The 23692-nt window shown below is 35.7% G+C and overlaps 1 protein-coding gene across 8 annotated transcripts in view; it reads right to left on the reverse strand.

Annotated features, from left to right (window-relative positions):
• LOC115209866 (protein O-mannosyl-transferase TMTC4-like) overlaps positions 1 to 23692 on the reverse strand; it is a 382774-nt gene that overhangs the window by 149309 nt on the left and 209773 nt on the right. For all 8 annotated transcript variants that reach the window (XM_029778443.2, XM_036501543.1, XM_036501547.1 and 5 more), the window contains one exon: positions 7242 to 7444. In XM_029778443.2, the coding sequence (XP_029634303.1) occupies positions 7242 to 7444 (203 nt within the window). The remainder of the gene's footprint in view (positions 1 to 7241; positions 7445 to 23692) is intronic.

Here is a 23692-nt window from a genome sequence, read left to right on the forward strand (position 1 = left end):
GTGGTTAGCGCGTCGAGCTTACGATCGTGAGGTTGTGAGTTCGAATCCCGGACCGGGCTGTGTGTTGTGTTCTTGAGCAAGACACTTTATTTCACGTTGCTCCAGTTCACTCAGCTGTAGAAATGAGTTGCAACGTCACAGGTGCCAAGTTGTATCAGCCTTTGCCTTTCCCTTGGATAACACTGGTGTTGTGAAGAGGGGAGGCCGGTATGCATGGGCGACTGCTGGTCTTCCATAAACAACCTTGCTCGGACTTGTGCTTGGGAGGATAACTTTCTAGGTGCAATCCCACGGTCAGTCACGAATGAAAGGGGCCTCAGGATAGATGGGTATAATGCTGAACGGAAGGCTATTAAGTGTTTTTTTTTAAAAAATTAGAAGATATAACGTGAAAGGTAGCCTATAGGAAGAGGAGGGGGTAATGGAAAGAAATAAGCAGAAAAGTAATACATGAGAAATATAGAGCGATATGTGAATTAAATAAAAGCTTAATAGGTAGTTCTTCTTCTCAGTTATCTAAAAGAATTTCTGATCATTACTCTACATTTAGGGACAGTAATAAACGTAACAGTACAGGGCTTAGTAAATTAATTTGGTATCTAAAAGACCATAATAAACAAATTAATTTAGATTAGTTGATTCTCTCCATTTCCTTCCCATATAATAAAGACAAAAATTCTGCCAACTCTGTAATAGTGAACTATTTTCTGTTCTATTTTCGAAGAATCCCTTTGTAAACACAATTATAGAGCTTGCTTATCGATGTAAACATTGGCAGAAACATACCTTTAGTTCATATAAGTGATATCGACCATTATATGAACTAAAGGTATGTTTCTGCCAATGTTTACATCGATAAGCATGCTCCATAACCGTGTCTACAAAGGGATTCTTCGAAAATAGAATAGAAAATAGTTCACTATTACAGAGTTGGCAGAATTTTTGCCTTTATCGTATGGGAATGAAATGGATAGAATCAACCAATTTAAATTAATTTTTTTATTATGGTCTTTTAGATACCAAATTAATTTACTAAGCCCTGTACTGTTACGTTTATTACTCTCCCTAAATGTAGAGTAATGATCAGAAATTCTTTAGATAACTGGGAACTACCTATATAAAAAATAGACATCAATACCTGAAGTAATTTTACACTGGTATATAGAGTTTTAATCTTAGAATTACTAAACATAAACTTAATTCTGTTGAAATTGACTTCAGAGACAATAACATTGTTATTAATATTTGCAGGGGGATGGTTAGTATTAGCTAAATTATTGTTAGTATTAGTAATTGGATTCTTATGTAACAGACTAATATTATGTGAGGAGATAATTTGTAAGAGATTTTTTTGTGTTGGAAAAACTAATCCTAACCATGTGTGAGTTGATAATCGAGTGATACATATAATTCTTTGGAAAATTCGTAATGATAGCTTCCAGAAACTGGAAAGGAAGATTATACTTAATTTGCCTCCCATAAGGAATAATCAACGAAATAGTTTTGCTACTAGTTGCCTTATTTTTCGTGTAAATGTCTTTAAAAGACATCGATTTACCTTTAGAAGGAAAAAGGGGTTTAAATAAATCTCCTTTACGTTGATAAAAAAACTTTCTTCTGTTTGTGTTGGCGTATAAATTGTTCATATCATTACAACTAGATTTCATATCTCCATTACTAAAGGTAGAATAAGATTTAATAGAATTAATGTTGGTAACTTTTTCTGTATAGCCTGCTTTAAGTAAGGCAGAGTTATAAAATTCAGCCTTGTCGTTGAAAATGTCAACATTAGCAGATAACTTAGACAATTTAAATGAAATATTCTTAACTAAGTTCTTAGTGATTGCCCTAAATATATATATATATATCGTTTATCTTTTACTTGTTCAGTCATCGGAATCCGCCATGAAGAATGCTAGTTGCATGAATCGACTCTCGTATATTTACATACGCACATATATATATATATATATATATATATATATATATACAACTTATAAACAAGGGCAAAAGAAAAAACTCTAATGCCAAATATGCCGAAAATAGACATAAATCGTCAATAACCATTAATTCATCACTATAAGCACGCGTCTCAAAGTAAGCCGACAGAAATTTCTAAAAAATTCCGTTATTATCGTATCGGCACCGATTTCAGAGTTAATTCATAAGAATTTTCTCCTCGTCAGCGACAAATACGGTAAGAAATAACTGAAATACTTACTAATACTCATGGAAGAAGTAAACACTAAGTCGGGTGTACACTTAAGTACCCCAACTATATAATTCTACTAATGGCCAGCATATTAAAAAATACCTTTAAAGGTTAAACTTATAAACAAGGGCAAAAGAAAAAATTCTAATTCCAAATATGCCGAAAATAGACTTAAATCGTTAATAACCATTAATTCATCACTATAAGCACGCGTCTCGAAGTAAGCCGACAGGGTATAAGTAAGTATTTCATTTATTTGTTACCATATTTATCGCTGACGAGGAGAACATTCTTATGAATTAACTCTGAAATCGGTGCCGATACGATAAAAACGGAATTTTTAAGAAATTTCTGTCGGCTTCTTTGAGACGTTAATGCTTATAGTGATTAATTAATGGTTAATGACGATTTAAGTCTATTTTCGGCATATTTGGCATTAGAGTTGTTTATAAGTTGTTTGTAAATTTAACCTTTAAAGATATTTTTTAATATGCTGGCCATTGATAGAATTTTTTCGAAAAATTTTATCTTATATTATATATATATATATATATCTTAAAAATTAAGGGTACTAACAGGCAGTACCGGCATGCTAACATAGCAGTCAAAATGACTAAACCACAAGTTTTCAATTGAACACAAAGGTGAAAGTGGGCAAAGATCGAAAATCCTGAGACCCTGTATCAATGGCTAAAAAAAGTTGAAAATTGAAGAAGTCAGACATACCTGTATAACCGGGATTTCGAACTTTGAGAAATACCCTTAGTTCATCCTGAGTCTTACTGACTCTACGGTTGTAGAGTTTGTTAATCTTAGCCAATGACTGTTTTTACTGCCGCAGCAAATTTACAACGGTTTAATCATTTTGACTGCTCTGTTAGCATGCCGGTATTGCCTGTTAGTAACCTTAACTATTAATTCATCATTTTTACCTTTATGGCATTTTTGCGCATGCTAAGCCACTGTTATTATCATAAACAATAATATCCTCATATATCTTTACTCTCTTTTCTCTTTTACTCTTTTACTTGTTTCAGTCATTTGACTGCGGCCATGCTGGAGCACCGCCTTTAATCGAGCAACTCGACCCCAGGACTTATTCTTTTTGTAAGCCCAGTACTTATTCTATCGGTCTCTTTTGCCGAACCGCTAAGTGACGGGGACGTAAACACACCAGCATCGGTTGTCAAGCAATGCCAGGGGGACAAACACAGACACGCAAACACACACACGCATATATATATATATATACATATATACGACGGGCTTCTTTTCAGTTTCCGTCTACCAAATCCAGTCACAAGGCTTTGGTCGACCCGGGGCTATAGCAGAAGACACTTGCCCAAGATGTCACGCAGTGGGACTGAACCCGGAACCATGTGGTCGGTTAGCAAGCTACTTACCACACAGCCACTCCTGCGCCTTTATATAATTTTTATTCACTTTAATCACTTTTTAAAATTTGCTGCGGCATTAAAAACGGTCGTTGCACACATTGGTTGAGATTAGCAAACTCTACAATCCTGGGGTCGGTAAGACTCGCTGAGAATGAACTAAAGGTATTTCTCTAAGTTCGAAATCACGGCGATACGGGTATCTCTGACATTTTCAATTTTCGATCATTTTCGTCATTAGTACGGAATCTTAGGGTTGTTAATCATTTGCCCGCTTTCATCTCTGTGTTTAAGTGAAAACATGTTAGCATACCGGTCCTGCCTGTTAGTACCCTTAATTAACAATTGATAGTTTTTACCTTTATGAGTTTATTTTACGCATGCTAAGCCACTGATATTATTATAAACAATAATATCCTCATATATATATATATAATGTGGAGGCGCAATAGCCCAGTGGTTAGGGCAGCGGACTCGCGGTCGTAGGATCGCGGTTTCGATTTCCAGACCGGGCGTTGTGTGTGTTTATTGAGCGAAAACACCTAAAAGCTCTATGAGGCTCCGGCAGGGGGGGGGTGGCAATCCCTGCTGTACTCTTTCACCACAACTTTCTCTCACTCTTACTTCCTGTTTCTGTTGTACTTGTATTTCAAAGGGCCGGCCTTGTCACTCTGTGTCACGCTGAATATCCCCGAGAACTACGTTAAGGGTACACGTGTCTGTGGAGTGCTCGGCCACTTACACGTTAATTTCATGAGCAAGCTGTTCCGTCGATTCGGATCAACCGGAACCATCGTCGTCGTAACCGACGGAGTGCTTCCATCCAGTTTTTACCTTTATGAGTTTATTTTACGCATGTTAAGCCACTGATATTATTATAAACAATAATATCCTCATATATATATAATATTCTTTGATTACTTGTTCTAATAGCTGAAATTGTAAATATCTGTTAAGATGATGACGACGACAACGACGACGACGACGACGACGATGACAATGGAATTTCAATAGGCTTATATCCTAATGGAAATTAGAATGTTCCTTGTCCGCTGAAATACTTATCAGTTTATTACTTTGCTGAACAATAATGCAGATGAAATTAATCTAATTGTTGGGATTTGAAACGTACGCTGTCAGATAATAAAAAAAAATCTTGCAATATAGAGGAAATGTTTGTATACTATATACAGATATGTTTATTGCCAGCGAGTAGCTTAGAGATGGAATAATATAAAAGTGATACGTTGTCGATGCAGTACTTAGATGAATTTAAATTGCATTGCACAGCTGGAAAAAGCAGATAGTGAAACTATAGAATAAAAGAAATCTAGTTATGGTCTGATCATCAAACAGTGATGCAGATATTTCAAGTTGTGGAATAAACTTTATGCCTTGAAAGACCAAGAGATGCTGGATGTTTGTTAAACGCCAGGTATAATGCGATCGTGTAATTACGTTGTCGACTACTGAAAAATCGAAAATCGATAGCACGACAGGCGAAATACTTAGCGGCATTTCGTCTGACTTCATGTTCTGTTTAAATTCCGCCGAGGTCGTCTTTGCCATTCATTCTTTCGGAGTTGATAAAATAAATACCAGTCGGACACTAGGGTCGATGTAAGCGAATTACATCCTCTCCAGAAATTGATGACTTTGTGCCAAAATATGAAATTAATATTCAACGACTACTGAAGGCACCGTGTTTTCAAAATCTTTAGCACGCCAGGCGAAATGCTTAGTGACATCCCATCCGTCTTCACATTCTGAGTACAAGTTCCACCGAGGTCGACTTTGCCTTTCATTTTTTCGGGATTGATAAAATAAGTTCCACTTGAGTAATGGAATTGATGTAATTGTCTTACCCCCTCCCCGAACTTGCTGGCTTATGCCAAAACTTGAATTTGATATTAACGACCACCCTTAATCCATTGATAGCAAGCTTTATCGATATGGGGTTTGCCTTCGGACCTGCCGAGGTCGATTGAATTAGTACCTATTAACGTACTTAATTCCATCAGCCAAATGTACTCGTTATTTTAAATAGAAATCAATATTACAGTATTTGATAGATATCTTGGTATTTTCCACACCTCGACTATACATATATACTCTCATATTATTTATTAATGTTTAACCTTACCCCTTTATATTCTGGTATATCTCACAGCTTCTGGTCTTTGTCTTTTAAATAATATAGTATTAATAATTAATCAACCAATGAGATCGATGATTCAACAAATCAATGGCTTTATTTTGCCGTTAGAAATCTATATTAACGTACATTGGACAGCGGTGCAAAAATAAGAGGGTGTCTACTACATTCTTTCCAATATTTAGTACTTGTCTTTAGTTTTGCCAATTGACTGCGTTGTGTTGAAATATGACCGACGTTGGTACAATGTGTTCAATGCATAAATCAAGCGTGATCTTCTCGACCACAGTCCTCACTTTTATCGAATAAAATTCTCACTTGAGAAAAGTCATCGAGATATTTTAGTTTTTGGTTCATATTTTGATGAAATTGTCATTGCTGTTTCTAATTGGTCGGATATTTTGAAGTAACTGTATATATTTAATGTGCATATGAAATAGGACTGTTCTAGCCAAAAGTCTGGATTTTTTTAATTAAAATTGTTATGCCCATGTACAATTCGATTCAAATACATTCAACATATAAACTTGAGCCTTTAATATGAAAGCTTTAATTTCCAAACATATATTCCACACTTATTTATGTGTATTAAGGCGGGGAGCTGGCAGAACCGTTTGCCCACCGGACAAAATGCTTAGCAGCATTTCTCCCATCTTTACGTTCTAAATTCAAATTCCGCCAAGATCGACTTTGCCTGTCATCCTTTTGTATCGATAAAATAAGTACCAGCTGAGCACTGGGGTCGATGAAATATGTTTAACCTCTCCCCCAAAATTGTTAGCCTTGTGCCTTAATTTGAAACCAATATTTATGTGTGCTGTCTTTATCATTAAGGCATTCCTTATGCACTTCATTATTGTATTTTAATTTATCCGTTTAAATAATGCCCGCTTTTCTAGTTACACTGGTGTGATGATGCGCGATTTAATGTATGTCTGTTTGTCTGTAGTAGTAAAAGACTATTACTTGTAGAAGATGGTTTTGGGACTACAATGGATTCCAGTAGGCGTATCAGTTTAACCGTTGGCAGAAAATTCAGAATTACGGCTCTACGTATCTTGATAACCCATTGCTTGTTGGTACGGAGTCATAGTCGATTAAATCAACGGGAGTACTTGACTCTGGAAGGATAAAAGATAAAGTTGCCCTCATCAGGATTTGAACCTGGAACATAAAGGACCCACAAGGCACATCATCAGATCTTAGCACTTCTGTACCTCTTTCCCCTTAATGACACTTATTGAAAGTTATTCTATGCTAAATAAATAAGTAAAATGAATCAGCTCAATGATGATTTCTGACGAAGAATAAGAGGATCAAATTCTTTTAGATACAAGGAAATTGTGAATGGCAAAGCTGACCGCTGTGAGATTTGAACTAAGAACGTAAAAGGGTCTAACAAAACATCGCAAAATGATTTGTCTAACTGTTTTAAGAACTTTTTTTTCAAAATGAAATTTGCAAAAGACGTATATCCTACCGTGCCATTGACGTGTTTCGAAAGAGGAGAATTCTGTAACTCATCATAACTATTAGGATCCAGAACGATAGGGCTGCTAAAGTTCGGAAATTCCAAGGCGAATTCAAAATAGGGATGCAATCATATGACCAATCACAGCAGAGCCACCAAGGGTCTAAAAGTAGCCATGTGTTCAACCAATAAATATAGCTGTAATTTACAACCTGAAAATAAATAATTCGTAAAAGTTACTAGTCAACAAACTGAAATTCTTTTAATATTTCTGTTGTACTGAACAATCTATACTTTTGTTTAATACGCTTTATCTATACCGAGAGAAACATTAAGTTCACTAAGTAGTTATCATATATTCACAGCGGAAAGGAAGTTCGTTTGACAAATAATAGTATTGTTAATAAGAATTTTGAAATACTTGCGAAAGTAAGATAATGTTATCAACTACATAAAAACGTATTCATTTATAACAGAATTTTAATAAACTGAACAATACAATGTGTGTGTACATAAGCGTACACACATTTGTATGTATATTTTTGTATACATATGTGATTATAAGTGTGCCTATATAAGTATATTAATATAAGTGTGTATGTATTCCACCCTGTCGTCTGTGGAATACATACCACACACACACACACACACACACACACACACACACACACACACACACACACATACACACACACATTGTATTGTACAGTTTATTAAAATTCTGTTATAAATGAATCCATTGTTATGTAGTTGACAACATTATCTTACTTTTGTAAATATTTCAAAATTCTTGTTTCGCCTTCAGAAAATTTACCTATGTTGTATAGTATGTACTAGAAATCTAATATGAGACAGAATTACAGGATCGAACTGATAGAATGCCTTGGAAACTGGATTTGTTCAGTCGCCAGATGTTACTTATTATCGATTAGATGAAACAGACAGCCACTTGTAAAACATGACGTTTAAATTTTATTTTTGAAAGCATATACTTAAGATAGATATATAAGATAGATATATCTATACTTAAGACAGATTGCCATAATAAATATTGTATCCGTATAGTTCTACTTCTTTTACAGGTTTTAGTCACTGACACGTAATCTATGTTGTCGACTTAATCATATATTTTAACAATCCCACAAGTAAACGTTGACCTGTGCAGTATTTCAATATCAGAACAGAGCGGTATAAAGACAATACTTCAAGAACAAAGTCATGAAGATAGATGCAGCAGTGAATGTTTTCGACGGTCCGCCAATTCTTCAATTCGCCATTATTTTAAATATAACTTCTACATCACTTTATGTCTTTTCACACCGTGCTCAATATTGATTTTGTCTGGATATTTCCAGACATTTACTAAATAACATTTTTCACTAGAAATCAAACTTACACTTTCAGCCTTAACTGTGTTGACCCGGAAATTAAAATAATATTAGACATTACTTGATACTTTTCCTCACTGCATATCGATTTCTAGTTAACTTCTTTACTCTTCGCCCATGCATCAAATATGTAACACCAAATTACGTATGAGAAAACTGCCGCGCAAACAATGACTAGAGAAACTGTTATATTATTTTACCTTCATTTTTATTACAACCGCGTAGTGATGCATGTTCTTCACCTTCCCTCAGGGAATGCATAAATTTAAACAATTATATAATGATAAACTTTCATTTGCAATCTATATACATGAAGTTATAGATTCAGCTCTCTGCTTAATTTGCTGTTTCCTGATGCTTGCTGTAACGACTGAGTATATATATATAATGAATTAGGTAAGATACAATAACTAACGTATCGTAGTAGGATTTATATAAACGTCCCAGTGAAATTTCTGTAGAACTTATAACTGAGAAATAATCTTGCAATAAAATTTATGTAAGAAACTTGCTTTCTCAGTTGTACTTACTAATATTTTTTATTTATGAAAACCTCCTAACTACCCTTACATATAATCACAATATTTATTTCCATGCAGTGAAAAACAGGATAAGATACCATAACTGAGAAATAATTCTGAATCTATTCTATTGGAATGTACATTATTTATTACACTGTTATATTCATAATAGGTGTTAATTAGGCTCTTTTCAATATCGTTGCAACTGTCGTGATATACGTTGGCTTCTGTTTCTTTTGTTGGATGAACTTCGACTTTCTACCCATCATATGATTATCTTGAATTTTACAGTAAACGGGTCTTTACGAGTAAAATCGACTTGACTATCTTACATTCTAGAGGGTAATTACAAAAGTAAATATATCCTGATGAAAATGTGTTGAGCAATAACATTCCCGTTTCTCTCTCGCCGACATGTTAGTCTGCGTATTAATATACCTTACCTCTCTGTTATTAGTACCACCATAAACAAACACTAATAATGGTTCTTCCAAATTTCATTTGTTGACATCCTAACAAGCCAGCATTGATTTTCTTTAAAAGGGGACATGAATAGATTTAAAATTTTCGCAGACGTGGCTGCGTCGTAAGAAGCTTGCTTCCTAAACACATAGTTCTAGGATCACGCCCACTGTGCGACACCTTGAGCAAGTGTCTTCTACTAAAGCCTAGGATTTGGTTGACAGAAACTGAAAGAAGCCTGTTGTATATACACTACCGTCAGAAATTAATTAGCACCCTTGATTTGCTCTTCACTCAAGGTATGTGCTGTCACCTAGTGGCCATATCTCGAACTATTGCTTTGTTGCGAGTTCACTGTTGCGCAGAACGATGACGTAACTTTGTTTGCAGAGCAGTTTGAGAGTCTACATCCTTATTATGTTGACATAGCAGTGCAACAACAACTTGGAGTGCGGATGCAGACAAATCTTCCTTTGTTTAATAGATATAGGTAGCGCCTCGCAAGGACCGAAATCACACCATAATAAGTTTTCTCATCGCGTAAGACGTTTTGAACAGCTCATAGGTTAATTGATTTAACCTATTTAATGTAGAAATTTGAGAAGTGCTAATTAATTTCTGACGCAAGTGTACATGTATGTATTTATGTGTGTGTCTCTGTTTGTCTCCTTCGTCATTGCTTGACAACCGATGCTGGTGTGTTTATGTCCCCGTAACCGGGCGGTTCGACAAAAGAGAACCGATACAATAAGTACGAGGCTTAAGAGAATAAGTACTGGTGTCGATTTCTTCGACTAACAGCCCTTAAGGCGGTTCCCCAGCATGGCCACATTCAAATTACTGAAAGAAGTAAAAAAAAATTACTATTTGATTTAAAGAAAGTATAGACGTAGATGATAGTTTACACTGGCGCGTTGTCATAATCTTATCAACTATAATGACTTGAAAATGAAGATTAAAATATATGAATAAGCATCATCTGAGACTGAAGTGTAAATATAATTGAAAACGTAAAATGTTTTTGCGTCAAGGAAGTTTTTCAGTCGCGAGAATTTGTAAAATGATAGTAAATTATGTATAAAGGTGGGAATCAGCCAGCAATATGTCTTGCAGTATTTAGATGCATGATGTCACATTCTAGGTTCCAAACATTGTGGATTCCTTTTGCGTTTTTAGTACATTCGGCATATGTAAACTATGCACTAATAATATATAGCGTCGACACATAAGATTAGAGTGCTATTTCATAAATTAACCACATCAAGTTAATAATACGAAAATGTTTGCAATAATTACTTCTTTTATACACCATAAGGGCTTAAAATCCTTGAGACACAAGAGTAAAATACAAAAGGTAAAATGGATTTACAACGAGTAACAAATATAAGATTGAGAAGAACAACAAGCACCAATGTATAAACAGTAGCAAAGAGAAACAAGAAGGTGTGCGCCGGAAAATGGTCAAATACATATTCTAATTCGGCTTGTCTCTTACACATTGTGAAGGCGCGTGGCTTAGTGGTTAGGGCATTCGGCTCACGATTGTAAGGTCGTGAGTTCGATTCCAAGCGACGCGTTGTGTCCTTGAGCAAGACACTTTATTTCATGTTGCTCCAGTTCACTCAGCTGGCAAAAATGAGTTGTAGCAGTATTTTAAAGGGCCGGCATTGTCACACTGTGTGTCACGCTGAATCTCCCTGAGAACTACGTTAAGGGTACACGTGTCTGTGGAGTGCTCAGCCACTTGTAGTTTATTTCACGAGCAGGCTGTTCCGTTGATCGTATCAGCTGGGACCCTCGTCGTCGTAACCGACGGAGTGCTCCTTTTTATCTGACATGTATTACATACACAGGTAGCCTTCAAACATTTTTTTTTTCATTTAACTGCACAGATTCTGCAACGGAAGCACACCATTTAAACATTCTGATTTATAGAGCTATTAAAAAGAACAGCATCAACGTGGAAAATTATAGACGCTGCTGACAGCCTTGGAAAATATCCGTTGACACCGATTAAATATCAACAAATAAAAGCTGAAAGAATAAACAAATTGCTTGAAGGTTACCTGTGGAATTAACATATTCTTTCGATTACGAAATCGTATTGATTTTCTACAGCAAAGAACGTATTAAATGTATTCATATTGCACAGTGACACGTACAGCGAGTAAAACAAACATGGTGGAGCATGACACATTCATACGAGATCGTTTCAATCTCCCAAAACAAATAAATGGCGGACAGTACGGTTAAAATATCTATTAGAATATGAGGTATAAAAACGAACGAAGAGTTGACACAGAATTTATGAAATCACAGATGCCTCTGTTAAAAGTATAGTTAGTCGTTAGCGATACAAAGGACACTTCAACCAATAATACCACTAAAGCTGATTATAACCAATCCAACGAGATCGCTTTCGCGTAGTTGTTTGATCTATAATTATATCAGCCATATCTTCCTCAAATCTTACTCTACAATCTTTCCAGAACGAAGCAACACATTAGATTGTTAATGTCGTTCGCTAGATGGCGCACATATTCAAACACTCTGAGGCGCGCACGCAAACACACACACACACACGCACACACACGTACACACACATGTTTAAAGCAAATTTGCATATTTTTTATGTGTGTGTGTATGATTAGATAGATAGATAGATAGATAGATAGATAGATAGATAGATAGATAGATAGATAGATAGATAGATAGATAGATAGATGGGTGGATAGATAGAAGGATGGATAGATAGATAGATAGATAGATAGATAGATAGATAGATAGATAGATAGATAGATAGATAGATAGATAGATAGATAGATAGATAGATAGATAGATAGATAGATAGATAGGTGAGTCTTTTTATAGATATAAAAAGCTGTGAACATTAACTGAGGAAAGGGATCGCTACAAGTGTAGAAACAATTATTTTAATAATTGTATTGATAGTCCTTTCAAAGGTTCAGCAGTCGTCGACCGCGGCAAACTATGAATTTTCCCACTAGTGATACTATATATAAGCCTGGCTCTTATACGAGATACGTTCAAAGAGTATCCGACTTTATTTTTCTCGCTAAAACTAATGCCGCGAGGGCAAAATCCGTTGGGTGAGAGGTAACGCCACATGAGAAAATTTTCGCGCTGGAAAGTTACGTTAGTTTCCAGCTGTTACGCCTAGAATTACATGAGCAGTGCGCGCTCATTGGATTCTCGCATACAGAAAAGACCATGGACCAATGTCTCATCACCAGTGATGGTAGTCTTTATGAAGTTTGGATTGTGATTTGCACAGTCCAGCATGTTCTGAGCGATTTCCATGCGGACTTGTTTCTGCTGCTTCACCTGCGCCTTGGGGGTGAACCCCGCTATTCTCTTCATGCACAACTCATCCGTTTAAATGGGAATGCACTGATCTAGTGCTTATCACCACTTCGTCAGCTACGAGGGTCTTACATGATGATTCGCCGAACCTTCTCAATCGGTTCCTCCTTTCGGCTTGTGGATAGCCTGCCTAAACGTGTCTCGCCCTTCATTGAGGTGCAGCCATGTTTGAAGCAGTTGTACTTGTTGGCCTGGGTTTTGCCTATGGCATCTTCTCCAATGGTCAGCTGAATCTTCTGGAGGTTTCAATTTCGGTATCACCAAGCGTACTGGCGCGAATTTTTTTTACGTCCAGGAAGAGTGGTGTCACCTCGCATCCAAAGGATTTTGTTCGCGCAGTATTAGATTTGTCGAAAAAAATAGAATTTTGGAAGAGTAGTTTCTAGAAGACGGAATAATAAAAATTGGTTTTGTGGGTAAAGGTTACTTTTCATTTTCAGTTTCCAAACACGAATTTTGCCTTTAGATAGCTTCCAAAAACTAATATTTAAAGAAAAAAAAAATGAATACGGGAAATCTTATCCAGTATCCTAAAGAACCTACAAGATATTTTTTAAAAGTTTACATTAGGCGCAGGAGTAGCTGTGTGGTACGTAGCTTGTTTACCAACCACATGGTTCTGGGTTCAGTCCCTCTGCGTGGCACCTTGGGCAAGTGTCTTCTACTATAGCCTCGGGCCGACCAAAGCCTTGTGAGTGGATTTGGTAGACGGAAACTGAAAGAAGCCCGTCGTATATATGTATATATATATGCGTGTGTGTGTTTGTGTGTCTGTGTTTGTCCCCCTAGCATTGCTTGACAACCGATGCTGGTGTGTTTATGTCCCCGTCACTTAGCGGTTCGGCAAAACAGACCGATAGAATAAGTATTGGGCTTACAAAGAATAAGTCCCGGGGTCGAGGTGCTCCGTTAAAGGCGGTGCTCCAGCATGGCCGCAGTCAAATGACTGAAACAAGTAAAAGAGTAAAAGAGTATACAGATAAATTTCTTCATAGTTTTCAAAGTTAAAGTCAATAAATTTTGGGGAGAGAGTAACTTCCTACGTCTATTATCTTTTGTTTAGACTAAAATTATATTTCAGGGAAGAACTGTTTGGCTGGATGATCAAATCTCTTTTCGAAGCAGAATAAATGTATTACTTATGTTTACGGGTAACATTCAATTGTTGCCTTTCCATACCTAACTTGGCAATAAATGTTATATATAGTACATTTTTGTAACTCTTGAGCACAAAGATTACTCGTCGGCTTTCATAAAATGTCTGGAACAATAAGGAAATATAATTTTGTTTTTAGCAGATAAATGAAAGTTTGAGTGAAGTTATATTTTTATAGCATCGATATCTGATTTTTTGAAAGTAAAAAGATTTTCTATTGATCTTTTGTATGGATAATCTTTGATATTTCATTGCCTTTAAAATTTTTGACGAAAACAAAGCATGAGTTATTGTATATCTTCCGTTAATGTCATTATTTCAAAAGAGTTTTAAAACGAATGGTTTTCAAAAATGGATATAAAGGATAAGCTTTTAGACCAAACTTAATAAAACTATTTCTTATGTATAAACGTGATATGTTTACAGAATGGCTAATAAGTTATGGTGACAATATTTCTTTTGCGGGAAGAATCACAATCTATGCATTGCGTCAGTGTTCTAATGAGGTTCCAATCGTGTACACAGTCTCGAAAATTTAGATTCTCATGAAAATTTTCCTAACTAATGGGACTAAACGAGTTAATAGGTTATCCAGCTTGAGGCCTCTTAGTAGTTTGCTTGATACAAGTGACCGCATTTTTTAAACAAAGGCAGATATTGTTCATGTATGCTAAACCTTAGTAACTGTAAAATTATAATATCAAGTATATTTTAGCTTGCTATGCACTAAAGATATATACTGCCATTGTATTACTAGATGTACTGGTTTAAATAGTGGAATATATAATTGAACTAGTCTGTTATATGACTTGAGAATAGGAAAGATTATAGCAGAGCATTCCCCGCCGTAATATTGGCTTCGAATTTTGGCACAAAGCCAGCAAGTCTGGAGGAGCGGTTAAGTCGATTACATCGAACTCAGTGCGCAGCAGGTGATTATTTTCTCTATCCCGAAAGGATGAAAAGCAAAGCCGACATCGGTAGAATTTGAACTCAGGACGTAAAGTCGGACGAAAGAGGATAAGCATTTTGCCCAGCGTGCTGCCTTTCCCTGCCGTAAGATTAAAGAATCTTGGTACATTAACACTTCATCTGTAATATATATATATATATATATATATATATATATATATATATACTACAGGCTTCTTTCAGTTTCCCTCTAGCAAATCCATTCACAAGGGTTTGGTCTGCTAGAGGCTATAGTAGAAGAGACTTACCCAAGGAGCCACGCAGTGGGACTGAACCTGGAACTGTGTGGCTTGGAAGCAAGCCACACAGACAACCACTCCTGCGCCTATATCTATATACATAAATGTGTCTGTGTGTTTGGGGTTACTCTAACTCCACCCGCATTGTCAAACCAATTTTAATGATTTTTGGTACATAGGTACCTTACATGCTCTGAAGTTCAAATAAAACCAGAATTGTTTCGAAAATTCGATAACACTTAGTTGGCATCGATTTTTGTTAGCTCAGTCGGGCGTTTGAATGGAAATTCCCATAGCGATGTTATCTTTCCTGCAGATTTTGTACCTTATACCTGCAAATTTTCAACAAAATCCATAGAATAATCTCCAAGGAAATGATTATTCAATACTAGGTCAGAGGTGGGCTCAACTTCAACAGGGAAAACACGAGCAACACCGGGTCCAATAGCTAGTATATATATGTAAACAGGAGAATTATAATTGTCCCTAGATGTGACTATGGTGTCAGAAAACACCAATTTTGCTAGAAATAAGATCTAAACTACGCTAGTGCTGTAGTTAATGCACATGAATGAAAACATTTACACTACCTGGGACAATAATACTGACATCATATATATATACATGTATGCATGTATACATACATACGTACGCCTGTGTGTGATTAATTGCGTTTCTTTTCAAGTCATCAATCTTTACTTTACCAGAGACAATATTTATTAAGACAAAAGTGTATAAATGGAACATCGGAAATAAATATTTTCATTTTCTTGACTCTGTGAAAATGTTTTGAATGACAGCAGTAACTGAAAATAATCAATGATGTTGGTAAAAGTATAATTTTTGGCAGGCAAGAGTAGCCGTATATGCTGAAATCAGTATAATATTATTTATATCAAGCTTAAGCGTAAGGAAAGCAAATTCACTGCAGTTGAAAATGTTTTCAGAAAATAGAAAGCTAAAAATATATATATCTAACCCGTTTCTTTTAGTACCGGCATCATTATTAAATTTCACGAAATCGTGGTGTCGTGACAAGAGCGCTTTTATAACACCGAACTCCAGAGAGATGACTGCAGATTCCTCGGGCGAAGGATTGTTCTGCAAACTAAGAATATTGGAAATTTTATTGCTGAGGTTTTGGAAAAGGAAATGTAAAGAGGTCGAGAACTCAGAGAACAGAAAAGACATAAAGACCATTAAAGCAACGAGTGATTTGAGTTTTGGACGACAGAGGATAATAAAGAACTGCATTCTAAATATCCAATTTTTACATTCTAAATGCCACTAAACTCTTCAAGTAGAAGCTCTTAGAAATCTTTAAAACTTGGAAAAATTTTACGAGTTCAGTCTGATGCAATTCTACATTTTATACTAGAATAATTATAAAATTTTCTAAAACATTTCATGATAGATTGCATTAATGCTATATTAATAGCTGAAGAAGAATTTGTAAGCAAATATACTTTGAATTAAATCAAGGGGATAAACCTATGTCTACACTCTATAACAGTATTTATCACTTCACAGGTTAGAATAGTCGAACATAATTTGAATCTAATCTTGTAATTATGGTTTCAAATTTCGGCAAGAGGATAAGTCGATTATATCGGCCTCAGTGCTCAACAGGAATTTTATTTTACTGACCGCGAAAGCTGAAAGGCAAAGTCAACCTCAGTGAAATTTAAACTCCGACGAAGATGGATAAAATGTCATCAAACATTTTGTCCAGCATGTTAACGATTCAGCCACCGCACTGCCTTCTAGCATTTTAAAACATTTCAATAAGGGAGAATTTGAACTCAGAACAACAAGAGAGACGAAATACATATTTCTTTACTACCCACAAGGGGCTAAACATAGAGAGGACAAACAAGTACAGACAAACGGATTAAGTCGATTACATCGACCCCAGTGCGTCACTGGTACTTAATTTATCGACCCCGAAAGGATGAAAGGTAAAGTCGACCTCGGCGGAATTTGAACTCAGAAGGCAGCGGCGGACGAAATACCACTAAGCATTTCACCCAGCGTGCTAACGTTTCTGCCAGCTCGCCGCCTTCTTAATAATAGGAAGAAGAAGAAGAAGAAGAAGAAGAAGAAGAAGAAGAAGAAGAAGAAGAAGAAGAAGAAGAAGAAGAAGAAGAAGAAGAAAGAGGAGGAGGAGGAGGAGGAGAGAAGAAGAAAAACCGCTTCCCAACAGCCACGAAAATTATCTTTCGCTACTGATTACAAGCTAGAAGAAATGACAAAATGGTGGAAGGATAATTATGTAATTTCCTAATGAAAGTATATCGTCCTTTCCCACTTATTATTAGTTTATTATAAACCCCTCATATTACTTGTTATTACATACAGCGTGTAAACGAATAACAGCGGATCATATCATATTAATGCCAGACCTATTCAGGTTTCCCACACATAGTTTATTTCTGTTGAAGAACAATAATAGAAGTAAATGTCTTGGCATGCATCAGAGAGATAAAGGTATATGTACAAACAATTAGACGCACCACAAAGTATAAAAACGGTGTCTTGGAGATCTTAGTGTGGCCATAGATATATAAACGATAGTGTATCTTTGATTGTGATAATTGATTTCATCTATCGCTGAGAAATTTCCATCAGTTGCTAGGATATTTCCGAGTTATATTGCTTTCCAAGACATAGCGAAGGGAAATGTTTATGTCTCTCTGAGGACGAAGGGCTTTTAAGTTAATTTGTATCCGTCTGGCTATGGTACAGCCAACAAAATAACTCTATTTAGGATAATGTATTACACACACGCGCAAGCACACATATACATGTACAAACACACACATATATACATTCACACATACACACACATATATATATATTCACACACATACACTCACCTGAGTCGGTTGGTAGGTAGATAGGTTTGTAGCACAGTTAGAGAATGCTAAGAAAGAGAATTAGGGAAAATCTATGAGCTTTGTTTTCTGTAATCGTCCTAAGCTTTATGTATCATAAAATTACAATTAGCACCGATAGCAATAACGTACAGATTTGTGAAAGCAGACATATTTCACTTAAATTCTAGAATGACGAATACATATTTCGATCTTTAAAGAAGAAATCGAAAAAAAAAAACAGAAATAAGGAATGTTCTTTGGATAATATCTGAGAAAATGTATTTTCTTGTGCTCTGCTACATCAGGGGAGCCAAAAATATGTATCAAACGTTCCCTATAATTGTTTATAGGTTCATATTTAGACATCAATTAATAATTATTTGTGATGAGAATGTTTCAATTAATGTATCTCTTCGTGGAATATAGAATTTATCCTGTCCATCCGAGAGATTGTCCTTTTATTGCACTTGTTCAGTAATTAATTTAGCGCTAACAACATATTCTATGATATTAATTCGTTCAATTATTATAATTGATATACTCTCTTAATGAGATATCATATGGATAGAATATATAATATTGATCGAATGACGCTACTTTGTCAATGCAATATTTTGCTGAATTGCCTTTAGTCCTGGAAATAAAAATGCACGCAACTAACGATATAGATTGTAAAACTACTGAACCCGAAAAGACTACTGAAGGCCTGTGTTCGCAAATAGTTATGCAAATATTCCAACTAGTGAAGTAAGTTTTACGCTGCGAAGAAGTCGAATGTTTTGTGACTGGCAGAAAAATTTAAGCAGCTTGAAATTTTGCATAGCATTATCCCACAGAGGTCAACTTTGCTTTTCATCCTTTCGGGGTCGATAAAATAAGTACCAGTGGAGACTGGTACTCCATCCCTCCAAATTTTACTCCGAAACTGCTGACCTTGGGCCAGAACTGAAACCAGTGTTTCATGGCGCTTCTTTGTGCTCTATGTTCAAATGCTCTTTCAAGCCTGACTTTGCCTCATATCCTTCCGCATTTTATGAAATAAGTACCAACCACGTATTCTTTTTGCGCGCAAAATTTAATTTTCTCTTCGTGTTCCAATGTTAGAAATCAATACTGAAGTATTTAAGTGTATCCGAGTGGTTTCTATCCTTATGTACCCCCAATATTGTAAATAAGAATATAGTTTCAAGCATTTGCATTGTGATGGCAAATTAACAACACTTCTGCCCTAAAAATATATCCATGGCCTTATGAAATGAATATTGGTTTCAAATTTTGGCACAAGGCTAGCAAGCTCGGGGTAGGTAATCAATTACATCAACTTCAGTGCTCAAATGATACTTATTTTATCGACCCCGAAAGGATGAATGGCAAAAAGTTGACCTCGGTAAAGACAGAAAAAATGCCGCTGGCATCTTGTCCGGCGTTCTAAAGATTTAATCAACTCGCCACCTTATATACAATTTATATTAATGTACATTTTCGGAAATCTAAAATTCAGAAGGCATCATAATTCATATTTCTGCATTTCTTACACACCTTTAAAATTCTAATGATTAGTAAAGCAAGATCTACGCATGAACTGAGACTAAAAAAGACAAGTACACATTAAATAATGTAGCCTAGGATACACTATTCACACAGAAAATATGTGATAGTAAAGGCGTTTCTTTTTATAAGTAAATATATATATAAGTAAATAATAGAAGTATAATTATCTTAGTAAAACATAGATTTACTTGTGAAAGTCCATTGATTTTTATATGTAAATATCATATTCCAAACATTTTCACTAGTCTGCGACAAGTCCCCACAAACAAGCAAATGATAAACAATAATAATTACACTATATTCTTTGTTGGAATCTTATAAGAGGAAGGATGCATAAAATGTTATAAGAGGGAGGATGCATAAAAGCACGCAAAAAATGTCATCGCCAGAATAAATTAGCTGGTGCCCGACATCAATGGTAACATGTACCTAAGTAGGAATTTACGAGTGATTTTTTACAAATATAAGAGAAAAGGCATAAATGGGCTCGAGATTAATACATTTCTATAATACAAACATATCCTGCTTGTCACGAAAATGAATCTTTACAATTCTATAAAATTTACAACCTTTATCTCAAAGTAACTTCAAGTATTAAGAAACTAGCAAACTTTAAAAGATATGTCACCTAATCCAAAAAGATGTCACAAATTGAAATATCATTCTTGAATGGAAAAACAACATGGTGATGTATTGCGTATGCAAACCAGAATGATTGGCCAAACACGTGCGAAAATATAAACAACAAAAACACATCAAACGCTATAACACCAGCAAAATCCGAACCAAAATAAACACCAGTAAAAATATAAGCAACAGTATAACAAAAATAGAACAAGAAAACGAAGAATGAATCATTCTAAACATAAAAATGACGACCATAACATAATATTAACGTAGAATTAAATAAAGTAATTCAATTTATAGATAGCCTTCCAATGAGGTTATGAAAGAACCCCACCACCACCATATAAAAGTAAGATAGCAGAACAACCAGAGAAAACACAAACGTTGCTTTTGCAGAGATAATATGAAGGGACACAATCATCAATATCTCCGGGTCAAACAAAATAGCATATGTTTAAAATTCAGTACTTATCGAAAAGGCTGCATAATACCTTGGATATACTCTTATAGGTATCACAAATCTCAAGAAATCAACATAGAAAGCAGACATACGATGAAAGAGAAAATAAAGAAAGTATCTATAATCCTTAATGAAATCAATAACAATGAATGAGACAACCAAAAAATAAGAAACAGAATAATTTGCTACGGAAGAATGAAAGACAAAAAGAAGAAGCACATATACGAAAATGTCTGAAAGAAATACTTGATAAATTGTAAATCACTCGTTAAGAAAAGTGATAAAATCAAATCAAAAGCAATTTCCTCAAGTAGATAGATGTAATCAATCAATCAATATAACTCAACAACAAAATGAAGACTTTTAGCGACAAGTATCAAAAGCAAAATAATCATCACGGATGAGATTATTCCATTCATCCATCCATCTTTTCTGCCCATCATTCTTCAGTCGGTTGTGTGGGTAGGGTCCCCAAGTACTTCGTCCATACAGTCTTATGAAAAGCAATCGTCATTACTGTTCTAGGCTGAATTCCCAAGGGTGGCCATAGACACTATTGATATTATTTAACCTGCTAGTACTTAGTTTACTTTTAGGTCTCCCGCTGGTTGACTCGACTTGAAAAGTCTGTCTTGTTATCCTTGCCAGTGAGATTATAATAATATGTCCGTAGTCTCGGAGCTGTGACATCTCAATGCAGAGACGTAGCGGCTCCACCCGGAGAGATCCACTGATCTTTGAATTATGGACCCTGTCAATTAACGTTAATTCAGAGATCTCTCGGGGGAATCTCATTTAAACCGCTTGCATTTGTGATATTAGCCTTTGGTCATTACCCAACATACATGACCATAGGTGAGGGCAGGCATGAAATCCGAATTGAAGATAGCAAGTTTGGCTTTTTTAGCAACCTCTCTTCTAATAATCGAATGCTGGAGCTGCCAGCACCTATAATTCAAGCATCCAGTTCAGTCTCCTGTTTCATTTTCGTACGTGAATACGTTCCTGAGATACTTAAACTTCTTCAATTCTCCACTTGCCTCAGTGCTGTCCCACTGACATGCATAGTGAACTGGGAACACTTCCTGAGAGCCTCTCTGCAATACTAATTTTCATACATGAATTGCAGCACTCAGTAGCGAGACTATTCATATTGAAGATCACCTTCTCATGAGACACGTAGCACCATGTCGGCTGCAAATAGCAGCTGATCGATCCTATATCAACCAATTGTGTTACCACTTCCCCAACCACTGTACATGTCGATTCAGTGCATAAAAATTATGAAAGAGAGAGGTAAAAATACGTACCCCAGCCGAACCCCAACACCCACATTGAAAGGTTTCGTATTAGCCCTATTTACGTGAACACAAACATCTTAGCTCACTGCAACCAGAAGTTTTCCACAAATCTCAATGTCCTGCAAAACTCTCCAAAGCGTGTCCTGCAGTGCATGGTCCGATACCTATTTTGTATCTTCAAACGAGGTGTATATCTCTTGACTATATATCCACGATTTCTTGATAATTTATTCTTCGGATGTAACATAATATGGTGCCAGGTTGTAATAGAACCCTCTTGTTTAACCGGAAATAAATTCAAAGATGCCATCAAAGCAAAAAGAAAATAAAAAGCGGCACTTAGAAACCCTAGTTTGGAAAACAAGTCTCTGTTTTTGCGAATTATAGAGTTCAGTTGTACACTGACTTTGGACTGGTCAATAAAGAATTATCTAAACTACATTGGATAAGATAGGAAACATTAAAAGGCATTACTGTATAGATCCTAGCAAAAGCATACAACAAAAACAAGAAACACGAAAGAAGAAACAATAATATTAATAATTATTTATTTTATTAACGACTAACGCTTTCTACATACAGCACAAAAAATGATTTAAAAACCAATAAGCCACACAACGCGCGTCTGATGACGTTCAGGTTGAAATGTGTAAAAAGTGCGATTAAAGTGAGAGAGTTATACAATTACAATAAATAGAATAGGTATAACGAACGAATATTTCCATATCTATTCTTAATACGTTTAGGCAAGTCCACAGGCAAAATATGCTAGTCGCTGTAGGGTACATCATAGAATAACTTTCTCTTTTTTTATATATTGACGATGAATTCAACACACTTTGCTCATTAACCAATAGGATTTAAAAAACACTGCTGTTAAAACCACCCTTAGACATACAAGTACACCGCTTTGAAGTGCTATTTATTTATTTTTTTACTTGTTTCAGTCATTTTACTGCGGCCGTGCTAGAGCACCACCTTTAATCGAACAAATCGACCCAAGGACTTATTCTTAGTAAGCCTAGTACTTATTCTATCGGACTCTTTTCCCGAACCGCTAGGTGACGGGAACGTATACATAACAACACCGGTTGTCAAGCGAGGGTGGGGGAACGAACACAGACACAAATAACAAGCACACACACACATATACATATATATATATAAATAAATATAAGAGAGTGGTCACTATATATATATATATATATATATATATATATATATACGACGGGGTTCTTTAGTTTCTGTCTACCAAACCAACTGACAAGGCTTTGGTCTGTCCGAGGCTATAGTAGAAGACACTTGCCCAGATTGCCACCCAGTGAGACTGAACACGCAAACATGTGGTTGGGAAACAAGCTTCTTACCACACAGCCAGTCCTGCGTCTGTTACGTTTATTTACAAAATATAAATTTTTGAGATCTATTTTTTAATCAGTTCTTTAATAATTGGCTTTCCTAGGGAGAAGGAATTTCTTCAAGCATATGATGCAGAAAATTACACACACACACACACACGCACG

The sequence above is a fragment of the Octopus sinensis genome, linkage group LG3, assembly GCF_006345805.1.
Source record: "Octopus sinensis linkage group LG3, ASM634580v1, whole genome shotgun sequence".
NCBI classification, from domain to species: Eukaryota; Metazoa; Mollusca; class Cephalopoda; order Octopoda; family Octopodidae; genus Octopus; species Octopus sinensis.